A 22494-nucleotide genomic window follows, 5' to 3' on the forward strand; every position below is an offset into this window, starting at 1 on the left:
TTTTTCTTCTCTGTAAAATGGAGGTAATGAGAGCATGTGTGCCCCATAGATTGTGGAGGAGGTGCTGTGTGACAGCACGTAGTAGGGACTCAGAGGCTGACTCTCCCCTTCCCCCGGCTCGCCTCCCTGGCGCTGCCCCGAGGCTGTCAGGCGTCCCTGTTTTAGTTCGCACTCTGCCACCCACGCAAGCAGGCTGGGTGCCTTGGGTCTGTTTCTGACCTTCTAGAATCTTCTGTTTTCTCTCTGTACACGGGAAGAAGCTCCTCTGCCTTCACTGGGTAGGCGTGAAAGGTAATGAGATCCCAGACATGACAAGGGCCCAAGAGGGTTAAAGTGCCTGTATTATTTTAACTGTGATGTTTTAAACAATATTACTGTGTCTGTTTCACCGATGCTGAGTTTGCTTTTAGCTTGTCATGATGGCACTGTTGCTTCTAGCCAGGTACACAGCACCTGTCTCTATTTTGCGCTAAATAAGGTGATCTCGTCGGGAAGAAAATGAGACTGACAGAGAGAAGGTTGTGTGTCAGGCAGGAAGGGAAAGAAAGAGCCCTGTCTCGGTTTTGGTCACAGCTGGGAGGTCCCGGGAGGAGCCTTTAGCCCATCCTCCCGCTGTCCAGATGGGGATGAGGCCACAGGGATCATGTGAGTTGATCGAGGTCACAGGGCTTCTGAGGGCAGAGCCAGGTCCCTGCTGGCCTTTCACATTCGACTTGGCTCTCTGTCACCTGGGGGCCAAGGAACAGCAGGACGCCGAGGCCTGAAAGATGATCAGCTTGTTCTGCTGCAGGATAATGGGGTGCAGGGCTGCCAGTCAGCCCCGGCCTGCATCCTGGCCACCTAGAGGCCTGGTGGGCCGCTGCTCACCCCCAGCAATCTCTGTGATGTAAGAAAGAGGCAAAACAATGATACGTTTATATATATATATGTGTGTGTGTGTGTGTGTGTATGTGTATATATATATATATATATATATATATATATATATATATATATATATATGGAATATGCTAGAGGAGAAAAAGTACTGGAAGTGCCCCCCAGACAAGCTGGGGAGGCTTCATGATGGGCCTTTCTCTGTCCTCTGGGACAGGTCTCCTCGGGAACCCGTAGGCTGAGTGGGGTGGGGTGGGTTGGGATGGGGTTGGGCAAGGGCAGGTGGAAGCTCTGCTCCGCTCTTGGGTTTCTTGCAGGTGGTTTCTGTACATCGTCTTTGTCCTCCTGCTGGGCGCCATCTGCACCCGAGGGGCCCTTCGCTATGACTTCCTGATAGCAGAAAAGGTGGGTGAGTCCTGCACTGCCCGACAGGCTCAGGCTGCGGGTCATTGATCGGCTCTGAGCAGCAGTGGCTGCCTCCCCCTTGCAGCCCTGCCTGGGGATCCACGTAGTCTCGGGCTCAGGACTGAAGTACGGCGGCCAAAACCATGGGGAAGATACAGGTCCTTCGTATGGATCCCTAGACCCGGGTAACAACACCTGAAAAGGCACATGCATGCAGGTGCTAAGTAATGGGGACACAAGCATCCCTTCATGTTGAAACTCTGGGCAGAAAGAAACAATGTGGTCCCCCGAAATCCCCAGCTCCAACAGCCCTTCATTTTTGCCAGCAGCCTCCCCTTCCACCACAAGCAGGAAGTGCTACTTGCAAGAAACGGGTGAGAAGGAGGAGGCTGATGGATGGAAAAGAGGGTGGCAAGGTGGAGGCAGGTGGCGGAAGCCCAGCGCCAAGGTGAAGGGCGGTGAGAGGCAGGGCTGGAGGCCCCTTGTCCCCTCGGGCTCCCCACGGAGGTGGCCCCGGGTGGATTTGGCTGCAGTGTCTTTGTTTCCTGAGCCCTGCACCCTGCCCGCAGAAGATTAGCGAATTCCTGATGTTCCACAGCAGCCCCGTAACAGGCTGGAGGTCATGTGACAGTCAAGGACACTCACTTGGCATCTCTAGAACCCAGGAGAATAAGACTTCCACACATTCTTCTGGAAATCCCCAAAAACTCCTATCTTCCCTTCAGTTCCCTGGGGGGAAAGTGGGCCCTGAGATTCCTGTCATGTATCAGAGAGATGCGCCAGGCTAGGGAGGTTTTCTCACTCAGTTAACTCCTGAGTGACACTGCTCATATGTAGGAGAAAGTACCCTTTTCTCTGGTGTGAGGCTTTGCGAAGCAGCCTTGCAGATACATGGAGGGGCACTGCTTGGGGCAACCTGGGGCCGGAAGCTCTGAACTTACATTTTACAGCTACGTTTGGGCTTGATTTTCACGTTACCACAGGTTTCTTTTTCAGGCATGTAGACGCCGGTGTCAAGGTGATATTTGTTTTTGGGAGATGGGGGGTCTTGGCCTTACCGCGTAAGCAGGTTTTAAAAGGGGGAGCAGTTCGGGTAGTGAGAGCGCTGACACCCACCTCCCAGGGCCCAAGGTCTTAGACCCCCCGAGGCGAGCAAGGTTTACCCTCAGGGGAGGAATCAACATCAGCTTCCCCCATTTATACCTCCGTGCTCGCTGCCGTCTTGCGTTTCATCTCCCAGGAGCCTCTTCTCTAACTGTGGAATGAAAAGCTTGGCCGCATCAGAGGGATTAAAGGCCTCCAGGAGCAGCTGGGCCTTGGCCCGAGGGAGCTGCCGGCTGCTGTCTGCACCGTGCCAGTGGCCAGCTGGCTCTGCCGCTTCACGAGCCGGTTCTTCCTCGTGGATTCCCCCACGGAGGTCCCTTCAACCACCAGAGACTCTGATCTGGGTGGAGGGAGGCCAGTGATCCCTGGGCGGGGTCTCCTCTCTCCGCTCCTTCCCCTGCTTTGCAGGGAAGCTAAGAGCGGGTGTGTGGGAGCATGGGCAGCCTGTGTCCGAGGAAGGCCACAACGGCAAGCGAGTAAGAACGTCTCCACGGACAGCGCAGGGGAGACTTCGTGGGTGGAGATTCCACCACTAATAATAGACTCGTGAATGGGGTCAGGGAGGGGGTGGAGTTTGTTTGAAATGCCACCTGTCCCAGGCACTAAAACAGCTAGGCAGGCAAGCCCTTCTGGGGCTGGGGACACCTGCCAAACCGTGCCTGGCAAATGCGTGTGGGAATGTCACTACGCGCATACCGGGTGAGAGGTGGACAGTTGGTTTTTGGAGAGGACAGGAGACTGTTTCCCGGAACAGGCTGTTGTAAAACCTATGAAAGAAAGAAAAGATAGTGTTCTTGATTGTCAGTAGCAAGCAGGGGCCAGCGCAGCAAGTGAGGGAAGAGACGGAACCAGCCAGGGCAGCTCCACAACAGCAGCGCCCTGGTGCGCTGCCCCCTGTGGTCCCCCTACAAAGGGGACCATGTGGGATTTCCCCCCCAAAGCCATGAAACACGGCTTTTCTCCTTTCTTGCCCTTCAGCATCCCTCCTTGGGACTGACCAGGCTGCAGTAGCAGGGACTATACTTGGGCAGTAAGTTGGGCCACAGACAGTTGTACTCATGGCACCTGGAGGATGGGAGGGTGCAGCGTGAGAGGCTGGCAGGTACAGGTGTGGCCTCCTCACGTGGTCCCTTGACACAGCCTGCCACCCTGATGTGGTTTTAATAAACTGCTCATCTCTCCCTCACATCTTAGCTGTGGCCTGGGTTCTGAGCTGGCCCCTCTCTGAGCTCTCCTGGGCCCGAGGAAGCAAGGCCTCTTCCGTCTGGTCTGTGTGCCCCGAGGGCTGGGCACGGACCTCCAGCATCCTGCCCCTTGGCATTCCTCCTCATGAAGCTCCTCTGAGCACGTCCCTCTCTTTCTCGCGAGCTTTTTCTGCCAGAACAATTATCTTCAGTGGCCGCTGGCTGCCCTGGATTCCTTTCCACTGACCTGCAGCTGGTCAGTTCATCTGTTTCTTGCTGGGTTTCCTGCAGCTTCTCTGATCTATTTCTAATTATTTGGCTTCCCAGCCCATGGTTTCTCTCAGAAGTTTCTTTTCACTTTATATCCCTGCCCCAGAGGAACTTTTTCCTGGATGTTGGGTGTCAGTCTCACTAATGTTACACTTTCTAAAAAACCCTGAGTATGTCAAGGTGGCTCTGAGGTAGTCTGTGTAAAGCACAATACCTGGTGCATAGTAGGTGCTTATTACATTTTGACTCCCTACACACTCCTTGTGGGGATACCCTTACAGATAGGACACATTTTTGGATGGGGACATTTTTTCCTATGAATCCACATGTTTAACTGAATAGGAAAAGCCCCAAAAGCGTCAATCCCAATGTTATTTGGTTATAGAAAAAGGAGTTGTATAAAGAGCAGGTATTAGTAGGGGTAAAATTAAATAGATTGAATCATTTTTTCAGAATAAACTTGTATGCAGCCCAAGAAAAAATGTTTATTACACGTCAAAAAGACCAAGTATTTTAGGAGCCCTGGGGCTTGCTAACTAGCAAAATAAGAACAGACTAAGTAGGAACAGTATGCTCAAAGCATGTTTGTGAAACATGGGGTATCCTGCGGGGAAAACTCTCATCACTCTTGGATTAGACAGTCACAGCTTCCCACATTCACAAGCTACGCCTGGGAAGTTGGGGTGAGGCAGGGCTCGTGGCTGGGGGGGTGAGCGCAGCCCAGCATCCGCCGCCCAGCCCTGCCTGCCTGTCCTCTGCTCTCCATCATGGACACAGCTCTGCCTCTCAGGAAGTGAAGCCAACTTTGTTTCCTTCTGGAAAGTGTCTATCAAGTGAGAGAGAAAACTTGCCTGAAAGTTGCGACGTTGGTCAACTCATGGAATGAGGACAGTATTAGAAAACTCATGTCTCCAGAAAGAGGGAACTGCTGAGGCATCGCCATAGTCATACATTTGGGATCGTACAGGTGTCAGGATGTACTCCTCAGTAATGTCAAGAGGCCACAGGAATTAGGTGAGGCAGAGTGAGTACCTTGGAAATGACTTTAAATTCAGTCCTTCAAGGGAAGAGAGCAGCCAGTAGGTTGGTGGGCTCTCTCAATGACTGGAGCTCCAATGGAAGCTGGGATCAAATACCAAGAGCAGAGAGATGAATTAATGATTTTCATCAGTAGTTACAAAAAGAGAAATTAGGGTAGTTCACACCCCAGATAATATTTTAGAAAGACAGCTTTTTGTGGTGACTCACACCAGTGGATGACAGAAGGGCACATTTTACTTTTTCCTGAAGAACTGTTGACACACATCTGCTCAAATAGATTCTTACTTCCACCTCCACTGGCACAGGTAACAAGTTTACAGCCCCATACAAATAGAGAAAATGATTACATTCTGTGCGGCTGGGGGCAAAGCTGTGGAGTTTACTGTTGTACTTGTAAAACCTTGCCCTATGCCAGGTATCTACGCGGTCCTCAGGAAATGCTCCCTACATGGGTGGATGGATGAGAGAAAGGAAGGGGCAGGACTCAGGTGGAAGAGAGAAAGAGAATGGAGTTGTTATAATATATCCAACCACGAGGACCAACATTTCATTTACTTTTCAGAAAATTGACTGAATAACAGTTTTATATAAAAGAGTGGCAAGTGAGCAGGCCGTTCTAAACACAATTGACAAACTGGACATAAGTCCACAATTGACACCTGGACAGTTGTCCCTCTGGCCCTCAGCCCCAGGGCTCTGCAGGGATCCTGGGGAGCATTTGTGGGGAGGCTGGCCAGGATGGAGGTCACCATATCACAATCTCACGTTGCCAGAGACTTCCTCTGGTCAGTTCCATCACTGAAGGATGCCAGCCTGGGCAGTCTTCTTCCCACTCATGTCCACTGCAAATGGGCAGGCTATAAATGAAAAAGAATTATTTTTACATATTTATTTATTTATTTATTTTTATTATTATTATTTTTTTGTCTGTGTCGGGTCTTAGTTGTGGCACGCAGGCTCCAGAGCACATGGGCTTATCAGTTGCAGCACGCAGACTCTGGTTGTGTCATGCAGGCTCCAGAGTGTGTGGGCTCTATAGTTGCGGCATGTGGGCTCTCTGGTTGTGGCGTGCAGGCTTAGTTGCCCTGTAGCATGTGGGATCTTAGTTCCCCCGACCAGGGGTTGAACTGGTGTCCCCTGCATTGCAAGACTGAGTCTTAACCACTGTGGACCACCAGGGAAGTCCCTGAAAAAGAATTTTTTTAAAAAAATTATTTATTTATTTTTGGCTGCGTTGAGTCTTTGTTGCTACGTGTGGGCTTTCTCTAGTTGTGGTGAGCGGGGGCTACTCTTTGCTGCAGTGCGCAGGCTTCTTATTGCGGTGGCTTCTCTTGTTGCGGAGCACGGCCTCTAGGCGCACGGGCTCAGTTGTTGTGGCTCGCGGGCTCTAGAGCGCAGGCTCAGTAGTTGTGGCGCACGGGCTTAGTTGCTCCGCGGCATGTGGGATCTTCCCGGGCCAGGGCTCGAGCCCGTGTCCCCTGCATTGGCAAGCAGATTCCTAACCACTGTACCACCAGGGAAGTCCCAAGAATTTTTTTTTAAACTCAAATGTATATAACCTTTTGGATAAGAAGCAGTAAAATTTCTGCAAGGAAATACCATGCCTGCCTGTGCTGGAGAATTCTCTGAGGGGAGGATGCAGTGAAGACAGTGTACCATGCCCAGTGGCTTTCACCCTCACTGCACATTAGAATCACTGGAGGCCTTTTGAAAAATCAACCATGTCTGTGTCCCATATACTAATTAAAGCAGAATTTCTGGGGTGACTCGTGTATAGCCAGAGTGTAGAACTACTAGGTCAGATTTTCAAAAAAAAGCTTTTGATAAAATTTCATCACAGAGTCCATTGAAAAAAAAAAAGTCAACAGACAGAGAAGACAGAAACAAAGGTTACAGATGAATGATTGTATCTCAGGATGGATCAGGGATTGATACTGGGACCAGTTTATTTGACAATTTTATAAGACATCCAGGGCATGAGTCACAGTGAAGTCGTGAAGCTTTATGACTTCAGCGGGCATTTGCTGAACCCTGTGTGCCAGACTCAGTTAGGTGTGGCAGGGAGGGGCCAAGATGCATGAGAATCAGGAGTTTATGGCACGCTGGCAAGATGGGCCACGAGCGTAATTAACTGTACTACAGAGTAGGAAATAACATGCCATTGGAGCATACAAATAAAGTGAGGGAAACGTTAGATGATGTTAATTTCTTCTAGGAGTAAAGTGGTAAGAAGGGTGTGAGTGGGATAGTCGTAAGATACCCATGACATTGAAGAAAAGAGGAGAGATTCATTGGGGATGAAGATGAGGTCATGCATTTAGGGAGAAGTCATCCACACTGAATTAAGGAAAATGTAGGCTCTATAGTGGACCTTAGTCTTGTCCATCAAACTTCTGTCCTCCGTGACCATTTGGGGGTTATTCCTCCTGTGTGGGGTCTTGAAGGGAGTGAGCCCCATTTAATATTATAGGAGTCCAAATGACCAGACTCTCACTTGCCTGTCCCTTTGTGGCCCTGGTAGGGCATGTGACTGAGGCTGGGCCCATCAGATGCTCCAAATGTAATGAATGAGGCAAAGATAAAGGGATGGTGAGAATTCATCTTTAGGGCAGCAGGTGCTGGTCGCAGCTTGGTCAGACTGCTCCTGTTCAGGAGTCTGAATGTGCCTCCAGCCTTGGGTCTTGCCTTTACCCAAGCCTGATCTTTCAGTCTCCTGATGATCGATCCTGTGACCCTCTAGTATCCTACAAATATATTCTTAAAAAAATATTTCCAGGGACTTCTCTGGTGGTCCAGGGGTAAAGAATCCGCCTTCCAATGCAGGGGACGTGGGTTCGATTCCTGGTCGGGGAGCTAAGATCCCACATGCTGCGGGGCAACTAAGCCTGCGTGCCACAACTACTGAGCTCACGCTCCGCAAACTACAGAGCCCACACACCCTGGAGCCCATGTGCCACAACTAGGGAGAGAAAACCTGCATGCCACAGCTAGAGAGAAGCCTGTGTGCTGCAACGACAGATCCCGTGTGCCGCAACTAAGGCCCGACTCAGCCAAAAAAAAAAAAAAATTGATTAAAATAAAGTTTAAAAATTTTTTGTTAAAAAAAAATATTTCCAGTCAAGAATCCTGGCTGATGCAGGTTTCTGGTGATAATTTATGGGCCAGGAAAGAGGTCTAGCCAGTGTTCAGTATAGCTTGATGCCACTGACCCAGTGCATTGCTAAAGCAAGGAAGTAAAAACTGGGGTGAGGAGAGTCTTCATGGAGAAGGGTGTAAGTAACAAAACTGAAAATGAAATCTAACCCAACTGTGATAGTTGGGCAATGAAGCACTTAGAGTACGCGGTTCGGGGCATTTGCCTAAAGTAAAGTAGAAAGGAGAAGGTACCTCAAATACTCAAGAAAAGAGAGAGACTTCCGTGCGGGTACAGATGAGGTCCAGCTCGGGAGGGAGAGAGAGATTCTTGACAGACAGTGCGGGACACAGCTGCACGGCCAGCAGCACCGATCTGTGCGAGGCGACCCCAAGCGGAACAACGCTGCCCTCTCTTATTCTATCTGTTGTTGGTGCCTTCTGGGCCGTGTGGGTCCCGGATCTCATTCTCTTGCTCAGCATTTATATTTCTGTGTTGGCACCAAGTGGACCAGGATGAGCCAGACAGGAGCCCTGCGGAAATGAGGCCAGTGGAAGCGATGGCGTGCCCGGGGCTCCCCAACCTCACGCCGAGGTGCAGCGGAGCCCTGAGGAGCGCCAGGCACGCCTGGTAACGGGCTGCGGGTGGCCTCATGGAGGAGCGGAGATTGGTGCTGAGTCTTGAAGCACAGTTGGGAGTTTAAGAGACAGACAATGAGTAGATTAGGGGTGTGGACAGAGGGTTCCAGCAGGCAGAGAAATCATGCTGATAGACTGAGTGTGCAGGGTGTGGGGCTGGAAGAGTCACAGACCAGGAAGAGCCAGGTGTGCCGGGGGGGTAGAGAGCCATTGGTGTTTTTATGGCAGGGGCATTATGATCAGATGTGCATTTAGGTCACACTGGCAGAGGCTTGGGGACAGAGCGTAGCCACTTAGCATTGTTGTTGGTGGTGGTTCTCAAAGGATCGTCCCCAGACCATCTGCATCAGCATCACCTGGGCACTTGTTAGAAATCCAGATTTGGGGCCCTACCCCACACCTACTGAACCAGAAACTCTGAGGTAAGGTCCAGAAATCTGTGTTTTAACAAGCACTCCGGATGAATCTGACACACACTCAAGTTTCAGAACCTCTGTGTAGTCCGTACAAGAAGTGATGGTGGGTCAAACTCAAATGGCAGCAGCGCCAAGGAAGTGGGGTGGGGCTGGGGTATTGGAAATGTATCCGGGATGTTGCATCTAGAGGATGTATGGTCAGATGGGGTGTGGGTGGGCGGGTGCCGGGGGAGAGGAAGGTACGTAAGCAGGTCTGACACTGGATGATGAAGCTGCTTCCTCATATAGGTGTCCCTGGTGGGCTTCCTGTTCCTTTTGGGCTTATACATCTCGTCCCTGGCCTCCTGTATGGGAGGCCTGTACGGAGCACCTCGGATCCTGCAGTGCATTGCCCGGGAGAAGGTGATTCCTGCGCTGGCCTGTCTGGGGCAAGGGGTGAGTGACCTTTTCTTTGAGAAATGTACATTTTGCCACTAACCTGATCGTTGGCCAATAAATTGCTTAAGTCTTTCTGATAAGAGCCGCTGGTCCGCTTCTGGTGGGGAGAAACAAGAATGCACCCCTGTCCTCTGGCTGCTTTAGTCTGGGGCCAATGGACAATGTGTCTGTCAGTGTCACAACCACCCAGGGCCCTTTAGCGCTGGGTTAGCTAACCGTCACCATAGCACTGTGGACCCTGCACAGCAGGGAGAGGGAGTGCCACAACCTTTAATAAAAATAAATTCTGGATCCTCCAAGGTTAGCCTAGAGGGAAGAATCTCTTGGTGAGGAGGGGAGCTGGTCCTTGCAGTTCTAACTGTATCCTGGAGGTTCACCTTCCCTTTGGGGTTGCTTTAGGATGATTTCTCACACCTCTGGTCTCTGGGCTCTCTGTTAGTCATCACGGCCCAAACCCTAATACAACTTTAGGTCTTAGTTTACCTAAGACCTCCTTCCGCTTACCTAAGACCCTCCTTTTAAGTTTTTGTTAGTTTATGAGGATTTACTTTATCCTTGGTAGTTTTATTGTTAGAGTATGCTAAATAGCTGTAGCAAATATACCCCAAAATGTAATTTTCAAAAACAATAAAATGTATTTTTACTCCTTTTTCTAAAAAAACTTTACTCTGAGGTTCTAGGGAAGGTGTTTCAAGTCAACAGGGCCTCCGATCCTCAGAGACTCAGGCCATGATGACTTCACTATCTTCATCTTGTGACTTTGAAGGTTGCACTCTGTTCCAACCCTCAGTAAGGGGAACGCGCTTGGAGGAACATACCTGGGAGGTTCACAGGTCAGATCTGAAAGTGGCTGATGTGCCTGCCCCTTCCATCACAGAGTGCTGGTATAAAGGAGATGGGAGCAGTGGTTAGATCCTGTGTCTATCCTGAGAGTAAGACTGATAATATTTACTGGAGGAGAATGAGTGAGTGAGAAGAGACATCAAGAATTTTGCTTGACTGAGCAACTAGAAGGATGGAGTGGCCATTTTCTGAGGTGGAGAAAATGCAGAGGAGTAGATTTGACAGGCAGGACACTGGAGGATCAGCAGTTTGGTTTTGGAAATATTAGGTTTGAGATCCTATTAGACATCAACCAGAAATGTTGAGCAGATAGTTGAATATTTAAGTCTGGATTTCAGGGGAACATTTAAGGCTGGAGATTCAAATTTGGGAGCTGAGAGCATTAAGCTAGTATTTAAAGCCACGAGCCTGATTGAAATCCTAGAGAGGGAACATAGACAGAGAAGAGAAGGGAACATAGACTGAGGATGGAGCTGGGGATTGCTCTAAATGCAGATTTCAGAGACGTGGAGTGGCCAGCGACAGAGACTAAGGAGCAGTCAATGACAAGGAGACGAACCAAGAGAAGTGAGGAGGCCAGGGAGTGAGCAGCTGGGTCAAATGTAATCCTTAGGCCAAAGAAGATAAGGACTGAGAAGCGACTATTGCTTCTGGCCCAAGAACTGTGTCGGTGACTGTAAGGAATAGCTCCTGTGGAGTGACAGGTTATATGGAGTTAATGCATTTTCTCCACTCCTGTCCTTCTGAAAGTCACCATACTCCCCTCCATTAATAACAGATGCGCATAAATGTGTGTGTATGAGAACATGCATGTGCATGTTTAGTATCAGAACTCCCCCACCTCAGCCACCAATGATTCTGCTATGTCTTCCAGGGTCTGCAACTCCCCTTAAGGTCATTTTCGCCATTAAAGCATGGGAAGAATCAATTTTGCACTTCTTTGATTTCCAAGGCTGGTGTTAAACCCAGTGAAAGACAAAAGGAGAAATATTTGTGAAATCCATGTTCTATAGTATTGTCCCATATTAGTAGTTACTAATACAGTTAATGCCTGTTGGATGTGTTGGGTGCCCACTGTGTGCCAGGGCCGCGTCAAGCATTTCATGTGCATTAGCTCGGATCTCACAATAACCCCGTGGGTCGGATGTCATTATCCCAAGTTTGTAGATGACCAGTTATTAACACACCAAGAGTCACGTGGGAGAAGTGGCTGAGTCATTATGAGTTGTTTCTATCATATACTGTGATTTTCTTCTGAAATTTCATGGTCTTGCGTGTTATTTTTGTTTCTGCAGAAAGGGCCAAGTAAAACACCGGTAGCTGCCATCTGCCTGACCAGCTTGGTGACCATGGCCTTTGTCCTTGTGGGTCAGGTAAACGTCCTGGCCCCCATCGTCACCATCAACTTCATGCTGACATACATCGCGGTGGACTACTCTTACTTCTCCCTGTCCATGGGCGCCTGCAGCCTCCCACAGGTGCCTGAGTCGGTGCCCGGGGAGGGCCTGGGAGCTCCCCACTGCTCTGAGCACCTGCTCCTGGAGAAGGCTCCCAGCTGTGGCTCGGAGGGCGTTGCCTGGAACCTCTCCGAGGGCACTCTGCTAGAATTCACCAAGGACATGGATCAGCTCCTCCAGCTAACCAGGAAGCTTGAGAGTAGCCAGCCCGGGGGAGGAGAGAGCCACGGGATCCCAGAGAATGAGAAGGGGAAGACCAAGAAGGCCACCAAGCAAACCCTCCAAGAGAGCTTCCTCTTGGACCGCAGGTCTCCTGCTTCCTTCCCTCCTGAAGGCTCTGACGGATGGCCTACTGCCTCCTGGGAGGGGCAGGGGCCCCATGGGAACATGGCGAGTTCCAGAAGTGAAGGGGCTCGGCCTGGGGGAGCCTGCGGAGGGCAACTCATCCCTGAGCCCAGTAATCAGCCCAGGCCGAGTAGAGAAGGTGCGTGCTTGGGAATCACATGGGGCCTCCTAATTTGGGTGACTACTCAGTTATCACCACCCTCTTTCAAGTCCTTAGTTCATTTTATAACTGGGTTTAAAATCCTTGTGAATTTTGTTTGGTATTTACTTTTAAAAGTTATGGTCAGATATCAGTTGAATTTGTAATTCTACTCTGGTATAGATAGTTAATTTTAAACAGAAATTTCTATGTACTCCTGTGTGTTAGAGCTGGGAGCCATGGCTAATAATCAAATATTAATTTCATTTTACTCAAAAATCAGCCAACATGAATGAAACCAGTTTCTCCTTTCCAGAGAAGTGGAGATGTGTTTTGACAAACTGCCTGGCAAGGACTCAGTGTGTTTTGACTCTGGAAGGTGAATCTTCCAAACCAGGCAGGAGGGAATGGAGAGAAAGAAGATGTGCTTTAGGAGCACAGCTTTTCTTTGCTCCCTCAGATCTGTAGGCACAGAGACACAGGGAGAGACTCTCAAAGGGAGGCTTCCGGGGCATGAGAAATTCCGAGAGAAAGAGAGAACTCAGAATTTTTTAGTCTTCCATATTCTAGGTGCTTTACATGTATTATTGCATGTAATATAATAGATATTAGCATTTTCTATTTTACCAGTGAAAACCCTGAGTCCCAGTGAGGTCACAGAGATGATACCAATACTATGCTCAGAGCTGATACCTTGCACAGCTGGACTTCACTGCCAGGTCTCCCTGTATTTGAAGCCCATTAACCTGCTTCCTGAGATCTGTACAGACAAGTGTGGGCAGAGAGGAGGAGACAGGCGACACAGAAGGAGATGTCCAAAAATAAATGCTTTACGTTCTTCCGTACACCTGCTTTTCCTTCTTTACCTCCAAATTAGTGGGTGGTTTTTAATGGTAGGAGCATTATTAAAAATGTAAAAATTATGTTATTTTTGTCAAAGTAGTGAGTACAGTTTAATAAGCCAAGTGGAGTGAAAAGTCACATAATCAGAGATAGTAGTTTCCACTCTTCCATACCATCCCTCTGACTCTTCTGCCTCCCCAGTCCCGCTCCCAGAAAATCCCACTTTCAACCAAAAAGTTGCTTCTTCTGTTAACCTTCATGTTCGTAGATAATATATTTGTATTGCTACTTCTTGATATGTCAGTTTCAGGTATCATCTCTTGATTTCCTATTATGATAAATGAAGACTAGCTCATTTATGCCACTCTTGATTTCTCATCCAATGTCCCCAGTATAATTACATCACAGTTTTTAAATCTAATAGCTAGTATTCATATTATCATGATTAAGTAAATATTGCTTAACTCTGAGCCATATATTATGCTATGATTACATTTCCTTTTTTGTCCAACTTTTTCTGTTTCCTGGGGTTAATAATAGCCTTGTTTTTTTATTTGCTTGGTTTTGTGTCATCATTTTTTTCTAGATGTTCTGGCAGATATGGCAAACGCCTCTCAATGTTATTTTCCAAATGCTCGAATTCTTCAGAAATTTATCATATCCATTTGTTTTTTTCCCCCTCTGTCCTATGACTCTTATCCTGATCCACTCTAGTCTGTCAGTTCTTTCGGTCTGCTACAAAGCTGTTCCCTTGGAATTCCTCTATCACACTTCTCTGTCAGATCCAGGGGACAAGATTTGTTGGGTGTGATATCATGGTAGACTTTCGTCTTTTTTTTTTCCCCTACTCAGCCTTGAATGACCTCCCTGTGTTTGAAGAATTTCCAGTGTTATGAGCCTTGGTGGGAGGCACAGCAAGCCTTTCACTCTTAAAACTGAAAGTGTCAGATACTCAGTTTTCCCGCCCCTCCTGCAGCCAGAGTTCAGGCACGGGACCAAGGCTCGGCTAATGAGATGAGCCCTCCATATACTGGGAACTGGGAGCCTGAAGAAATGGGGACTTTGAGGAACTCTCTGGAAGCATGATAGTGGCTGCAGGATGACTACATTCCTGGCCCCACCATCAGGGCTTTTCAGGGTCAGAAGTGTCTAGACCTTGGTGCATGCCACTGTGGTGTCCCCACTAGACTGCTCTGACATATCATTTTGAGTGTTGTCCCTGGCTATATAGCTCTGAACTTGATTCGCTAGCCTTTCTAGGTATTCTCAGAGGCTGGGAAATGCCTTTATAGCTGGCTTTATTGCTGCTTCACATGAAATCCTGTGGGTTTTTTTTTTTTTCCCTAAGGAGGAAGGGGAGATTGGGTAACAACAATGAGTCTATGCCACAGCTCTCCTGTTCTGAATTTCCAAGAGCTCTTGGTTGTAACCTGATTTGTCTTTATCTTTTTAAAAAAATGTTGAACATCATCTCATTCTTGATTTATAGGTATAAAGCTTATCTTATTTTTCTGGTAATATTACTTATTCTCCCTTTAAAGTCTTCTTCTGCCCTATGTTCTTTAGATTCTTTTCTCTTTGGCTTGGTCTCACTCTCTCTTTTATATTGGCTTAACTAAAATGTCTGTTGATCTTTTGATTTCTTTTCCTATTCAGAAGTAAGGAGTGAAAAGCTGTTTAGAAGACCTGCATCCTGGGCAGAGCTTATTGGTTGGGGCACCTCACTGTAGAATGATCAAGAAGCTGGCTTTTTTCCTGGGAGGATCCCCAAATGTGATTAGCTAGAGGTTTCCTCCAGAGAAAAGTCCTTTAATCTCTTGCCTGGGGGTCCCCCATATGGCTGTTTGTATTCAGGGAGCCGGGTGACAAAAGGAAGTTGGGGGCCTCCCACTCTTTAGGATAGAGACTTCATTGAATTCCCCAGTTTCTAGCTCCATTCCCCCCACTCTTTGCCATGCCTGGTGTTCCAAGTTCAGGCCCTCTCTGGTTTGATTTCTTCAGAGGAACCCTCACATACCTTGGGGAGGGGGTCAGGCAAAGAGGGAGTTATTTCCTAGCTGCATGGCCAGAGGAAAGGAACTTGACGTCCAACTGGTTCATATACAGTCTTGCAACAAGTCCCCTGCACCGTATCACTTCCCAAGGGCGGGTACTTCCTGGTCCGAACTTTGTGAGGTCTGCTGGGGTGCATTGGGCTGCTCATTGCTGGCACCCTCTCTGTGGGCCCTAGAGTTGGCCCTCCTCGACTCTGCTGTCTGTTACCACTCCTCCGTCACTGTTCCACCTTCCAAGACTTGTTTTTATCTTTCCTCTCTCATTCTCCTTGTGTTTGTAGGTTTATGCCTATTTAATGCCTTTTCTGTTTTCTCAGTGGGTTATCAGGAGAGATGTGTGGTCAGTTTGCAACGTTTAATCATTGAAGCTGCCCTATCTTAGAAATGTCCCGAACTCTTGTAAACCCCTCCATCTCCTCCATCCTTGCTGCCTTCACCTTGGTTCAGACCCTTATCATCTGGCGCCCAGACTCTTGTTAATCTCCCCACTCATCTCCAGCCTCCAGATTCTCCCATATCCTGTTTCTCCTTTTCATTGTCCACTGAATGATCTTTCTAAAATAAGACTCTCATCATGTCTCTCTTACTTAAAAACCTTCGTTGGAATCTATTACCTCCATCCCGGTGTGATTTGCAAGATTCTTGGCAACCCTGCCCTGCCCTACCTTCCTGGCCACTTTTCTCATGACAGCTGCCATGTACATATGTCCAGCTATACCCAGACACGTGCCCCAAACACATCATGTTCTTTATTCCTTCCTGACCTGACTTCGCACATTGCATCACACCCCGCTTCCATCTGAAAAACGCCGACTTACGGTTTAAAATCCATTTGACTTTTCAGACCCCCCTCTGAGAAGGATTCCCTGATTTCCTCTCCTGTGCAAGCATAACATTTGCGTCACACTAGTGGTATAAACACTTATCACATTGTTTTATACATTTGTTTACACATTTCTCTTCAGGCCTGCTTGTCGTTTGCCTATCTTAAGGAGAAGAAATACTAGTTTTATGGCTTTGCCTCCAGTCTGTGAGCTTCCTTGAGTTACAAACCATGTCTTTCTACCTTGTATTCATCAGCAATATTCCCACACAGTACATGGCTTCGACAGACACTCAGTAAAGGCTAATTAAATTGATGAGCAGTTGTACAAATATTGGCTAAAAATTTTAAACATTGACAGGTAAAGTAGAATAGAAAGAGCTCAACTATTATAAGAACCTAATGTGTGACAAACCAGATGCTGTAAAATAATAAGAATCAAGTCACTATTGAATAAATATTGTTGAGAGCAAATGGATCAAAAAATTAACTTGGGGCCATATTTGATACCTTATATAGCCACAAATTCCTTATTTATAACAGCTGCGCAAGAGAGAGAGTTCTGACTACTGAAGACATCATCAAAGACAAAAAGGATCTGATTAAACAAATAAAAAACATTCGCACAGCACAGTGTCACAGAAGGAAACAATTATTCTGACAAACACAACTGATAAAAGCATACCTTCCAAAGCATATTATTTTTAAAGACAGGAAGGTCAAAATCCAGATTCTACTAAAGAGAGGTCAGAAGAGATGAACACGCAGTTTACATTTGAAAAACCAGACTCGTTCACTGTGCATTCAACAAAGTAACTTTTATGGTTAAGTGTTGAATGCTGTTTGTAGCTAAAAATAGGCAGCATTGATTGAGTCTGTCCCAGGTGCCTGGCACAGAGATAATCAGTTAACACGGATTAGCTCAGCTCAGCTCAGATCTAGGCATTGTTGTTACCTTTTTCCAGATGACAAAGGTGAGGCTCAGGGAAGTTAAACACTTGCTCAGGATAGGAGACAGCTAGAATTTGAACCCAGGTCCATCTCACTTTAGAACCTGTGTTCTTAACCACTACACAAAGTGTATGCTGCTTGGGGCCAGTGTCTATTATGAACTAGGCCATGGTACTGATTAAATGAGTCCAATTTAAACCACCATTGAGATATTTCATATCTGTTAAGCTGTCAAAAATTTAGATAAAAAATAGCAGGTCAGTGGTAATCGGGTATATGTACACATTGCTGGAAGCAATGTCGATGGATTCATTCCTTTTGGATCCATTGATTAAAGTTTTTCATCAAATTTGGGAGGTTTTTGGCCATGATTTCTTCAGAAATCAGCAGTTTTGCTGCCAGAGGGAGCAAACTTGTGGGTTGTGCCTTTATAAGCTCAATGTGGTGAGCAAAGTAGAAAATGGAATGGGGAGATCCTCAGCTTTGCTAGCCTGAGGGAGCGGACCCAGCTAGGGTGAGCAGTGGAAGAGCCAGAAATTTAATGGGAAGATCCTAGAAATCAGAGAGCTGCAGAAGGACTACATCTCCCCGCATTCCCCTGCTTGGGGAGCCTCAGAGAGACTGACAAAAGTCAAAGCCAGGGAGACTGGAGAGCTGCAGCTTCGACTGTGCTTCCCAAGCCACACACAGATCTGCTGGCAGAGGGTGGAAGCCTCCTGGGCCACACGGACACAGGCCAGCTCCAGGCTGGTAAGAACTGGGGTGGGGGTGGGAGCAGCCCAGGAAGAAGGCTGTAGACTCTCACTGCTCTTACCCTCAGCTCCAGCAGTTTTTGAAAAAATAAACACTTCCTGGTTTGTTGTCTCCGTTTGGTAAATTTCTAGAGCCCCAAGTGATTGTTTTTGATGATCTTGTCTAGTTGTATACCTATCTCTTACGGAGAGGATTCACTGACCCCTTTACATTGCGGTAGCTGGAAGTCCCTCTGGTTCATTCTTTCTGGAGAGTGAGCTTTCAACATGTAACAAGAAATATAAAACTGTCTAATTGCTCTGACTTAGTAAATCTACTTAGGGGGATTGTATCTCAAGGAAACAACCCTAAACCAAACAACAAACCGTAAGTATGTACAAGAGTCTCGTAGCTGCATTGTTGGTGCTAATGACAACCTAGAAATAACTTAAATGTGCAGCATTTGGAAAGTGGTTAAAAGATTATAGAATCAACATGATAAGATACCACATGAACCTGAAACTTGATCCTTTGTGAACCACATCAGCGCACATTCTTGGTTTGTACGTGCCAGCTAGAACTATGTGTTTATTTATCCTGATAAAGGTATGGAGTGTATTTCCAGAGATGGTTTAATATTGATTTTTAAGCAATTTCTGTAAAATTATTTAAATTCGTGATTTTAAAAATTTACATAATTGTCTTCCCCCTTCATGCTTAAAAAGTCTTTATTTCTGCATGGGTTTTGAGAACATAGAACTTGTTAGACATACCACTAGATTTTAAAAGACAATTTAATGTTATGCATTATGTTTATTATAGTTGATATTTTTAGCATGCCTAATGCATGGTTCTGCTTACCTGTTTGTTTGTTTTGTGACTAAAGCTTGATAAAGTTGCCTTCCCAGTTGTTACTCTAGTACTTCTAACACGAGAAGCGGTCTCCTCACACCACTAGTCTGTAAGACTTATTTCTTCCAGCATAATCCTTGAAAAGAGAAAAAAAATTCCTTCTGTCATTTTGGAAGGGTTTTGAAACCATAGCTGTTCAGAATTCTGAATAATTGCCCGCCTGCATTGTCTGTCATACCTATTCAGAGTCATTGAGCATCATTGACTGAATTCTCCCTTGCATTGCTGATGTGTAAAACTGCACTGTGCTTGCCTGGAAGACACACCCCTTCCTATGACTCTCCCTGGAGTTCCTCAAAAAACACATACACATACACATACACACAACTCCCTTGGGTACAGTGTAATTGAGTTGGTGCAAGGTCAAGATCAAGTGTGAAACAGTGAGCTTCACATTTGGCAAACCTCAGAGAGGCAAAAATCTAAGTTCTTCACCAATAGTGTTTCTTCTTAATAATCAGTGGAGCAGCTGTATTTCACTAAGCCTGTGATTGAAAAAATGAATCATGCATTGCACATGTTGAAAGTATACAGTGTAATCAAAGACAATCTTAACAGTGTCTTTTCTTTAAAAAAAAAGAAGTAATAGAGCCATCAATTCAAATCAGTCATGCACCTTGGCAGAGTTCTTTAAAATTTATTTTATTGAAGTATAGTTGGTTTATAATGTATTAATTTCTGCTGTACAGCAAAGTGATTCAGTTATATGTATATATCCATTCTTTTTCATATTCTTTTCTATTACGGTTTATCACAGGATATTGAATATAGTTCCCTGTGCTATACAGTAGGACCTTGCTGTTTATCCATTCTATATATAATAGTTTGCACCTGCTAATCCCAAACTCCCAATCCATCCCTCCGTCACCCCCCTCCCCCTTGACAACCATGTCTGTTCTCTATGTCTGTGAGTCTATTTCTGTTTTGTAAATAAGTTCATTTGTGTCATATTTTAGATTCCGCATATAAGTGATATCATTTGGTATTTGTCTTTCTCTGTCTGACTTCACTTAGTATGTTAATCTCTAGGCCCATCCATGTTGCTGTAAATGGCATTATTTCATTCTTTTTTATGGCTGAGTAGTATTCCATTGTATATGTGTGCCACATCTTCTTCATCCATTCATCTGTTGTTGGACATTTAGGTTGTTCCCATGTCTTGGCTATTGTGAATAGTGCCGCAATGAACATAGGGGTACATGTATCTTTTTGAATTATAGTTTTGTCCAGATACATGCCCAGGATTGGGATTGCTGGATCATATGCAACTCTATTTTTAGTTTTTTGAGGAACCTCCATGCTGTTTTCCATAATGGCTGCACCAATCTACATTCCCACCAACAGTATAGGAGGGTTCCCTTTTCTCTACACCCTCTCCAGCATTTGTTATTTGTAGACTTTTTAATGATGGCCACTCTGACATATGAGGTGATACCTCATGGTAGTTTTGATTTGCATTTTCCTAATAATTAGCGATGATGAGCATCTTTTCATGTGCTTGTTGGCCATCTGTATGTCTTCTTTGGAGAAATGTCTATTTACGTCTTCTGGCAGAGCTTATTTTAATCCACAATTAATAAGGAGATACTTCTTGAGCACTTCCTATATACAAACTCCTACATGCCTAGATTTGGTATTTAGAGGTACAAAAGACAGCCCTTGCCCTCAAGATATGGAAGTATAAAAGTTAAGTATAATAGTTGGAAGTATATGGTAAAGGCAGACATGTTGAGAGGATGAAGACTTCTCTGGGACCTAGGATGATTGGTCATTCATTTAGCCTCATGTATGGGACATTTACTACATTCCAAGTGCTGTTCTAGGTGCTGGGGGTGGGGAACATGCTGAATAGACATAGAAGGTCTCTGCTGTCATTGAACTTGCATTCTAGCAGGAAAGACACAAAATAAGCAAACACACATACTATGATGTCAGTAAGTGATAAATAGTATGATGAATAATAAAGTGGGGTGACAGGATAGAGACTGGAGTGGGGAGGGTGGTTCTGTTTCAGATAGGTTTTTCAGAAAAGATCTCTTTGAGAAGAGGATATTTTAATGGAGAACTGAATTTTATAAAGTAGTGAACCATGCAGAGATGTGGGAGAAGAGTTACAGGCAGAGGAAATGGCATGTATAAAGGTACAGATGGAAATTGGATTGGCAAATTCCAAGAAGAGCAGAAGTCCAGCGGTGAGTGGAGAGGAGTGGGTGGGGGGAGAGAGGTAGGAGATGAGTATAGCAAGGAAAGCAGAGGTCAGTCCTGTGTAGGGCCATGCACTCCATGGTGATTATGACAGAAGGTCACAGAAGGTTGTAGCTAGAGGTGTGATATGATCAGATCCAGCCTTAAGAAGATCACTGGCTTCGTAAGGAATAGATTGTATAGAAGTAAGAGAAGGACCTAAAGCCTGTTTTGAGGTATATTAATTAAGGGAGGCTAAACTGCTATAACAAATAAGCGAAAACACAGTGGCTCAAATACAATGGAAATTTATTTCTCACTTGCACTAACAGTCCAGGAAGGGTGTTCCAAATCAGTGGGAGGCTCTCCTCCATGCATTGCTTCAGGGACCCAGGGTCCTTCCATTTTTATGACTTCACCATCCCCTAAGTCCTTATAGTGAGCAAAATCAAGACTGAGTTACCATGTTCAGATTTCGGGCACAGAGAAGAAGCACACCTACTCTCTCAAAGACTCTGGTGCAGAAGTGACACTCACCACTTGTGTTCACATTCCATTGGTGAGAACTTAGTCACATGGCCACACCTAACTGCAATAAAGAAGAGTGCTGAGGACTGAATGAATGCTAGGATTCTCCAATATTTGGGGGTTGGAAGGAGGAGGTGAGCCAGCAAAGGAGACTGAGAAGAAGTGGGCAGTGAGATAGGAGGAAAACTAGGAAACTGAGGCATCCTAGAAACCAAGAGAAGAATGTGTTTCAAGAAGAAGAAAGTGATCACATGTGTCAGGTGCTATCTGAAAGGTCAAGTAAGATGAGGAGCTGACCATTGAATTTGAAAAGATTCAAGTCATTGCCAACCTTAGGAGGAGTCGTTTTAGTGGAATGGTGTATACAACCCTAAAAGTAGGTTGAGGAAACAATGGAAGGTAGAAACCATATAGGCAATTCTTTTGAGAAGTTTTGCTATAAGGGAGACCAAAAAATAGGACAGTAGCTAAAGGGTGACCAGAAGGTATTTCTTTAGTTGGGAGAAATTACAGTGTATTTGTATTTGATGGGGATGATCTAGTAGACTATGGAAAAACTGACGAAGCAAAAGCAAAATCCTTGAGCAGGGCACAAATATAGGGATGGGCCTTAGGTAGGAGCCAGAACTGTTCATCTACTCTGAAAACAGAAAGGCAGAAGAGAGGGTACAGATGAAAGTGGGTTGGTAGACTCGGTGATGAGAGGATATGAAAGCTGTCTTTTGAGAGGAGAGGTTGGAAATTTGTTACATCAGAGAGAAGGAGAATGAGTTGACTAGGTATAAGACTTCTGAGTGGTGCTGAAGTGTGGAAGCAGATAACATATCCAAGGGAGTACTTGCTGATAGTCTTGGATCATGGAATCTAAGCTAGGTAAGAGGGTAGTGAAAAGAGGAGGTAGGTGATAGGAAGAAAAACATACTAGGGCAAGTTGACGGAAGGTCCCTCTGTGGTCTATGAATAGTTGGGGTGGGAGACAGCAGAGCGAATGAGAAAAAAATGGAGGTGATGGGCTGAGAGTAGATTGATTGAAATCACAATTTAGGAGGTGTAAGCTTTCTGGTAAAGACAAGCCTCAGTTGTGGCAAAGGGCATTAATGGTTGAGGTGAGTGGAAGTTGTCTTTTAGGCTGAGTTACAAAATTGGAGAAGAGGAGCTCATAAGTATTTGCTAATAAA

At 46.1% G+C, this 22494-nt stretch overlaps 1 protein-coding gene across 12 annotated transcripts in view; it reads left to right on the forward strand.

Annotated features, from left to right (window-relative positions):
- SLC12A8 (solute carrier family 12 member 8) overlaps window positions 1–22494 on the forward strand; it is a 130113-nt gene that overhangs the window by 94365 nt on the left and 13254 nt on the right. For all 12 annotated transcript variants that reach the window (XR_014262650.1, XM_082458642.1, XM_082458639.1 and 9 more), the window contains 3 exons: window positions 1194–1281; window positions 9356–9502; window positions 11644–12289. Coding sequence is in view for 11 of the 12 variants with exons in the window: in XM_082458642.1 (XP_082314768.1) it covers window positions 1194–1281; window positions 9356–9502; window positions 11644–12289 (881 nt within the window). In the remaining variant the exon portion in view is untranslated. The remainder of the gene's footprint in view (window positions 1–1193; window positions 1282–9355; window positions 9503–11643; window positions 12290–22494) is intronic.

Source organism: Balaenoptera physalus, assembly GCF_965194825.1.
Source record: "Balaenoptera physalus genome assembly, chromosome: 4".
NCBI classification, from domain to species: Eukaryota; Metazoa; Chordata; class Mammalia; order Artiodactyla; family Balaenopteridae; genus Balaenoptera; species Balaenoptera physalus.